The sequence below is a fragment of the Poecilia formosa genome, unplaced genomic scaffold, assembly GCF_000485575.1.
Source record: "Poecilia formosa unplaced genomic scaffold, Poecilia_formosa-5.1.2 Scaffold81, whole genome shotgun sequence".
Lineage (NCBI taxonomy): Eukaryota > Metazoa > Chordata > Actinopteri > Cyprinodontiformes > Poeciliidae > Poecilia > Poecilia formosa.
The window spans coordinates 2318551-2326230 of record NW_006800020.1 but is presented as its reverse complement, the minus strand read 5'-3'; the positions used below and the strand labels follow the sequence as shown (position 1 = coordinate 2326230).

The 7680-nt window shown below is 36.2% G+C and overlaps 1 protein-coding gene across 1 annotated transcript; it reads left to right on the top strand.

Annotated features, from left to right (window-relative positions):
* Nucleotides 1-448: 448 nt before the first annotated feature.
* LOC103141322 (intestinal mucin-like protein) lies at nucleotides 449-5429 on the top strand. Its single transcript, XM_007556928.2, has 15 exons — nucleotides 449-533; nucleotides 657-831; nucleotides 1134-1381; nucleotides 1616-1799; nucleotides 1918-2119; nucleotides 2230-2405; nucleotides 2539-2608; nucleotides 3459-3559; nucleotides 3897-3928; nucleotides 4012-4189; nucleotides 4275-4417; nucleotides 4531-4659; nucleotides 4746-4785; nucleotides 4878-4989; nucleotides 5078-5429. Exons 1-15 carry the CDS (start codon nucleotides 531-533, stop codon nucleotides 5286-5288), a joined length of 2004 nt encoding a protein of 667 aa, XP_007556990.1. The 5' UTR covers nucleotides 449-530; the 3' UTR covers nucleotides 5289-5429.
* The last annotated feature ends 2251 nt before the right edge of the window (nucleotides 5430-7680 follow it).

Genomic DNA, 7680 nt, shown 5'->3' with positions numbered 1-7680 from the left:
CCACAACTACAACTGAAACACCAACTACAACCATTACATCAACTGAATCTACAACTACACCCACTACAACAACTACAACCACTACAACTACAACTGAAACACCAACTACAACCATTACATCAACTGAATCTACAACTACACCCACAACAACAACTACAACCACTACAACTACAACTGAAACACCGACTACAACCATTACATCAACTGAATCTACAACTACACCCACTACAACAACTACAACCACTACAACTACAACTGAAACACCAACTACAACCATTACATCAACTGAATCTACAACTACACCCACTACAACTACTACTACTACAACCACTACAACCACAACCACAACTGAAACACCAACTACAACCATTACATCAACTGAATCTACAACTACACCCACTACAACTACTACAACAACCACCACTACAACTGAAACACCAACTACAACCATTACATCAACTGAAACACCAACTCCAACAACAACTGAAACATCGACACCTTTCACCTATGGCTGTCCTGACTGGGATAAAATGGTACGAGTTGTTACTTTTTTTCCTATACTATTTGGTTTCATTACTTTGTAACATTCTCAAAGTTCAGTTTCTGCAATTCATGCTTGCAAAGTTCTATTAATTATCTTCTGTTCTCTATTTTAGCCAAATGAGACGTTTCATTTTTGCAACTGTACCATGGCCAAATGTATTGGAAACAACACAGTTCAAATAGTTCCCTATGAGTGCCCGCCCAGACAGAACATAACTTGTACTAATGGCAAAAAACCTGTTCTTATGTATGATGACTATCACTGCTGCCAACATTATGTGTGTGACTGTGAGTACATTGATTAAAAACAATATGAAAAGTACACCAATAGGCCATAACATTATGACCACTAAACAAAAAAGCAAGTTACAAAAAGCATATGCCAAAGAGTTATAATATGTAATAGCAAATATGGCAGTTCTAGGCTCAACATTGTGAGTTTTTCTCTGTCTTTTCCATGTGTAAAGGACATTTTGTTGATAATTGATAAACACTTAAATTTACGAAGGGTCATAATATTGTGACTAATCAATATATGTTGTTACATATGTCAATTTGAAATTAAAGGTCAAAATTTTATGTCATTGCAGGTGAATGTGAAGGATGGGGAGATCCTCATTATATTACATTTGATGGCAAATACTACAGTTACCAAGGAAACTGCAGTTATCAGTTGATGAAAGAAATAATACCAACGTATCACTTGGAGATTCAAATTGACAATGTCAATTGTGATCCCACTGAAGATGTTTCCTGCCCTCGATCTTTGACTGTCATCTATAGAACAGAAATTATTAAACTTATAAATCATAATCTCAATGGACCACCAGATTTGGAGGTAAAACAAGGGAGCACTTCAATTTATTTATGTATTAAACTATTTATTTATTTATTTATTTATTTATTGCATGACATACATTTTTCCATGTTATATGAAAGGCTATGCAATAATGTCTTCACAAAGATCATTGTTGGAAATCTATATTCACGTTCACAAATTTGCAAGTAGATTTTCTATTAGAAGGAAATGTTAATTTTAATCTCTCAGTGTTATTAATCTATTTCTTTCCAGGCACTTAAAGAAGGAGTAAGTCTAAGGCTACCTTACTATTATCAAGGTGTCAAGGTGGTGAGCACTAAACTTAACCTAATTCTAGAGATCCCTTATCTTGGGGTGATCATTAAGTTTGGAAGAACTGGATTTAATATCCTCCTTCCATATGAGAAGTTTGGAAGAAACACACAGGGTCATTGTGGTAAGAATAGCCTTACAAAAAGCCACATTTCGACCTACATTTTGTGGGGTGGAAGTAGACTTAAAGATGTGTATTTGTGTGTGTGTGTGTGTTTGTGTGTGTGTGTGTGTGTGTGTAGGAACCTGCACTAATAATCAGGCTGATGACTGTATGTTGCCAAGTGGTGAGCAAGTTAGTTGTGATAAAATGGCAAACCATTGGCTTCTATTGCCATCAGACAGTAAAAAGCCTGGCTGCAAGACCCCAGAACCACCAAAAACCCAACAATCAACAGAACCACCATGCCAGTCTCACCCCATTTGTGACCTACTTATGAGCAGGTACTGCAGACAATCTCTCATGTGGTCAAACTTGAGGAGATTAAAAAATATGTATATTGCAATAGTCATGCAGCTTTAATAATTAATAATATTGTTATCCTCTACCACAGTGTCTTTGCAGAATGTCATCCACTGGTCTCTCAATCCAACTTCTACAAAGGCTGTCTTTTTGACAACTGTCATGTGTCCAACAAAGCAGTGCTGTGCAATAGTTTGGAAACTTATGCTGCTGCCTGTGCAGAGTTTGGAGTTTGTATTCACTGGAGGAATCATACTAAACTATGTGGTACAATATTTTTGCTTATTTCTTCATGACCTTTACAAACATATATCAAAACATTTACCTTTAAATACATTTCTACCTCTATGTTCTGTCATCTATATTGGAGAAACTAATTGATGTTTTTCTTTATCAATAGCCAGCAATTGTGATTCAAACAAAGTTTATAAGCCTTGTGGTCCTGTAGAACAGCCAACTTGTGAGGAAAAGTAAGTTTTTTACAATCATTTATCGTTAGGTTCAATACACAGCTGAGCATCTTAGATTGCACATATAGTAAACAGGGGAAGTACAAAACAAAGTACTGTACAGAAAATGGAACAATCAGAGAAACTGTGCTAGGAATCCTGTTATTTAAAAACTGGCCTCAAAAACATATACTTCTAAACAAAATAATATCTTTAGTTCCAGGAAGATTGGGTTTGGCTTTGGTTATGTCTCATTCCATTGTCTTTATTAAAATCACATATGTTCATTTCATTGGCTTTGCTAAAATCAAGTTGTGGATAGCTTCAGAAATGAAATTGGACAACAAGAAAATGGGACTTAAATTCGTCCAGATGCTCCAAAATGTCATTATCATTTTAATCAGATTTATATTTATTCGTATTTTGTAAACCTTGTGCTGACTGCTCATCAGAAAGGATTTTATTAAAATAGAGGGTTTCTACAAAGGAAATTTCTTCCGATTGTCTCCTATAAAATGGTTATCAAATGGTCATCTCATCAAGATAAAAACATCAAACCATCAAATATGGTTTGATGTTTTTATCTTGATGAGGGGTTGAAGAGACAAAGTTTGTCTAAAAATACTTAACTGTGTTCCTCTTACTTCTTGTATCATCAGCTTTTATTGATGTCTTAATTTTAATTTATGTTATTTTATATTTTTACTTTAGAGGTTATGTAGTTATGTGTTTTTAAAGCTTCTCTAAAATGTGTGAATATATTGTGTCTTGTTGTGGATAGCTCTGGCCCTGGTATTGTGCAGGAGCAACATAGATAACAGATAATGCTTTGAGAGGAATAATAGTTTTTATTGATATTTGAATATTGCAGATCCACTGACCCCAGCATGAATTATACTACTGAGGGCTGCTTTTGTCCTGATGGAATGAAACTGTTTAGCAAGGAATCTGATATATGCGTTAAAAGTTGTGGTGAGTATTTATTTAAATCATACAGTGTTGACAGTAAAAACATACAGTACTAAGATTACATTTTATTCTTTGGATTCAAATTTGATTCGTTGGGGCATGTTTGCCATCTTTGAGCCTTATTTGGGTCTTTTTTCACCCTTATGTTGTGCTGCACTTTTCACCCTGTTCTTTTAAAAAAGAAGAATTTATTTCTGCATTTTAAAAAAAACATACACAAGCATAACAGCCAGAGCCATCTTTACCCACTTTACAAGCAAAAACAATCTTTAAATAGTTACATTTAGCAAATGGGGAGGATGGAGTTTAAAATATATTTCTACTACTGTTCTTTCAACAGGATGTCTTGATCCCGATAAGACGCCCCGTGAGGTGAGCCAAATAAGATTTTCATACAAAGTTCTTAATTATATTGTTATCTGCAACATTACGAATGTTCTTTTCCATGCTTTCAGTTCAACGAGACATTTGAATACCAATGTCAAAACTGTGTCTGTAATGAGGCCACCAAAACTGTGCTCTGCCAGCCTAAGGCATGCCCAATTCAACCTGCAATACTATGCAAGGGTCCAGGATATGTTCTTGTCAATATAACTGACCCATCAAATCCCTGCTGCAATATTCACGATTGTCGTAAGCCATTAATGTTAATTACAGTCTATTACTGGTAATTCTTGAACTCTGTAATAAATTGGTGGTTTCTTCTTCATCTTGACAGAATGTCAGAAAAATGCTTGCCCAACCAGCTGTCCAGTTGGATTTGAGTATGTACAACCAAATTCCATCAAAGGTGAATGCTGTGGAAATTGTGTACAGACACACTGTGTGATCAGTATTAATGGTACTGAGAAGCTCTTGAAGGTAAACTGGATTATCGCTTTTGGCCGTTTCTGTTTGTTCTGTTTTTGTTTATAAGATCTCTGTGTTTAATGTCTCTGTATGCTAATGTTTGTATCTGTGTGCCTGATTTTCAGCCAAAAGATGAGTGGTCACCAACTGAAAATAACTGTGAGCATTACAAATGTGTTAAAAATGGCCAAATTCTCACAGCCGTCAGCTTCCGCATTGTTTGCCCCCCATTCCAAGAGAGCAACTGTAAAAATGTATGTGGCAGTTTGATTGAATTAATTCTGTTCAATGACTCATGAACAAGATCTAAAACTCTTTTGTTGTGAATCTTTCTGTCCAGGACACAATTCAAACTTTAGCTGATGGCTGCTGTAAAACCTGTGAGTATTATTTTGAGAATACTGTTCTTCTTTTTAAGTTGAAAGTATTTAAATCTAAACAGCCATTTTTATTTAAACTCACTTTTCAAAAGGTGTGACGAAGCCCTGCAAACTAGAGACCATGAAAACTGTTATTAAACACAATGGCTGTAAATCTGAGGTGGTTATGCCGTACTGTGAAGGATCATGCAACACATTCTTCAAGTAAGGACATTACTTATAGTTTTCCTATTGTCTTTTCATCCTCATTGTAGGATTTAAGTATAGTAATATCTTCCCCTGTTTTGTTCAGATACTCTGAAGCAGCAAATGCCATGGAAAATTCCTGCTCCTGCTGCAAGGAGGCCCGTGCCAGCAATCGTACTGTTGACCTGGCATGCGAAGGTGGTGGAACAGCACCTTTCACCTATATGCATGTGGAGGAGTGCGGCTGTAGCCACACCGAGTGCACCGCACCTGCTGAACAACGTGTTCGCAGAAAGCGAAGCTTCAGACTGCTGTGATAAAATCATCTTTCCTCGTATTAACAGATGTGGGATACAGATGTTTTTAACAGTACCGTTTCAATAATCATTAAATCTCTCACAAAGTAATCAACTTTGTAGAGTTCATTTATATCAGCTGTGATTAAAAAGATGCAAAGCAGTTCCTGTCTTCTGAGTTTTATTGTCTTGTTTGTGCCAGTTTATTCTGCCAAAGAGCTAACAAAATCACGACCACTTTTTACTTTAAATTCTTGTACAACGTTTAATGCTTAATCTAAAACTAAAATCCCTCTATTATAAATTTCTTCAAATTTATTTCACTCTATTGGATGATCAGTAACTAGATTTGCAAAATTGCAAAGTTGTTGGCAGTCTTTGCTTAGCAGCAGAAAGGTCATAGGCTCAAATCCTAACCTTGGGTCTTTCTTTCTTGATCTGAGTGGTTAAATCATAGCATTTGAGTTAATTGGAATCACACAATTGAATTTAATATAGGGCAACACCATGGTCACAATGCTTCAAACTTTAAGATCCTGGAAAATGAAAAAAAAATCATGTAAGATTTCAGGAAGGGAATTGAAGACGTCCACAACTTTGGTCCATCGTTGGGGACAATTTCCAGATGCCAGATAGTTCAAGTTCAAATAGTTCCATGTAAGCACAGACGATTTAGAAAAGCCCAGCCATAAGGCAGGCCAGGAAGGAGACAGGTTCTTTGTCCGCAGACTGAATATGTTGTGGTAGGAAATGTATGCATCAACCCCAGAACAAAAGACTCGAAGGAGATGCTGGCTGATTGTAGAAAAACTAAGAAAAATAAGAAATTCTCAACTGTCACTTTTAGCTACCAAGCAGACATCATGAATTTTTACTCAGCCAGTACTTTGATTCTTGCAAGAATGAGAATGGAGGGCAAACATGGTGAAACTTGCGAGCTTTAGAAAACCATCTCATTTACAAAGTACAGGATTGATAGGATCATGTTGTGGGGATGTTTTGTTGCAGGAAACAGTTGATACTATTAACAAAATAGATGATATGATGATGAAAGAACATTATGCAGATATATTGGGGCAACATCTTAAGACATCAATGAGAAGTTGGATTGTTGAGCTGCGTAAGTTTGCTGCTGAGGCTAAGCACAGTAAGACTGTCATTTCAAACTTCTTAAAATATTGTGAGGATTATGAAGCAAAAAATTTGAGTGGTAGACCCCAAAATATGTGATCGGCCCTGAGCCGGAGGATCCAGTTTTCTGTCTATCAGGAGACTGGGCGATTGTTGTCACAAATTAAGCTTGTCACTGGTGCCAACTCCAGTCTCATAACTACGAGGAGAAGCAGCATTCAGCTTCTATGCACCACAAATTTGGAACAAACTTCCAGAAAACTGTAAAACAGCTGAAACACTGGGCGCCTTTAAATCTCAACTTAAAACCCACCTGTTTAGAGTTGCTTATGGCTAAATTAGGGTTAGAGTGTGGGTTTTGATGTCTTCAATGTTTTTTGATGTTTTTAATGTTTTTATCTATTTATTAATTTCTTTTAAATGGCATTTTAACTAAAACTCTGAGGTGTGAGAAGCCTTGTCAAATGGCGTTTTAACTAAAACTCTGAGGTGTGAGAATCCTTGTCAAATGGCGTTTTAACTAAAACTCTGAGGTGTGAGAATCCTTGTCAAATGGTGTTTTGACTAAAACTCTGAGGTGTGAGAATCCTTGTCAAATGGTGTTTTGACTAAAACTCTGAGGTGTGAGAATCCTTGTCAAATGGTGTTTTGACTAAAAATCTGTAAATTCCGTCCTGTTAGGCGACCGGGCCTGGATAATACCCGTGTTAAACGGACGGCGGAGTCCGGCGACGACAGGCGCTTAAATTCCGTAACAAAAGTATGTTTTTATCTTTTTTTTATCCTTTTTTAATCTTTTTCTTTATTTTTATTTCAAAATATCTTTCTCTTTCTTACTGTTTATTCAATGTCACATGCTGTTCTTATTTTTTCTTTAATTATGTAAAGCACCTTGAAATGCCTTGCTGCTGAAATGTGCTATACAAATAAAATTTGATTGAAAATTTGATTGATCGATTGATGTGACATCTGCAAGAAAAGGCATCTTAGGAGACATCTTCAGTTACATATAATTGCCCATTTGGAGTTTGTACGAGAGCATCAAACATGGGATATTGTCTTTAGTTGCATTGATTACTGCAACAGTCCCTTCACAGGCCTGCCGAAAAAAAAAATCTATCAGACAGCTACATCTAATCCACAAAACTGCTGCTTGGGTTCTTACTAAAACCAGGGAGATAGAGCACATCACCCCAGTTCTAAAATCCTAGTAGCTCAGAGAATTTACTTTAAAATACAGCTATTAGTTTATAAATCACCGAGAGATTTAACACCAAAATAC

Coding starts and splice junctions, on each gene's coding strand:
- LOC103141322 (XM_007556928.2), top strand. Junction 832..1,133: donor CCAACATTATGTGTGTGACT/GTGAGTACATTG, acceptor ATGTCATTGCAG/GTGAATGTGAAGGATGGGGA. Junction 2,609..3,458: donor CAGCCAACTTGTGAGGAAAA/GTAAGTTTTTTA, acceptor TGAATATTGCAG/ATCCACTGACCCCAGCATGA.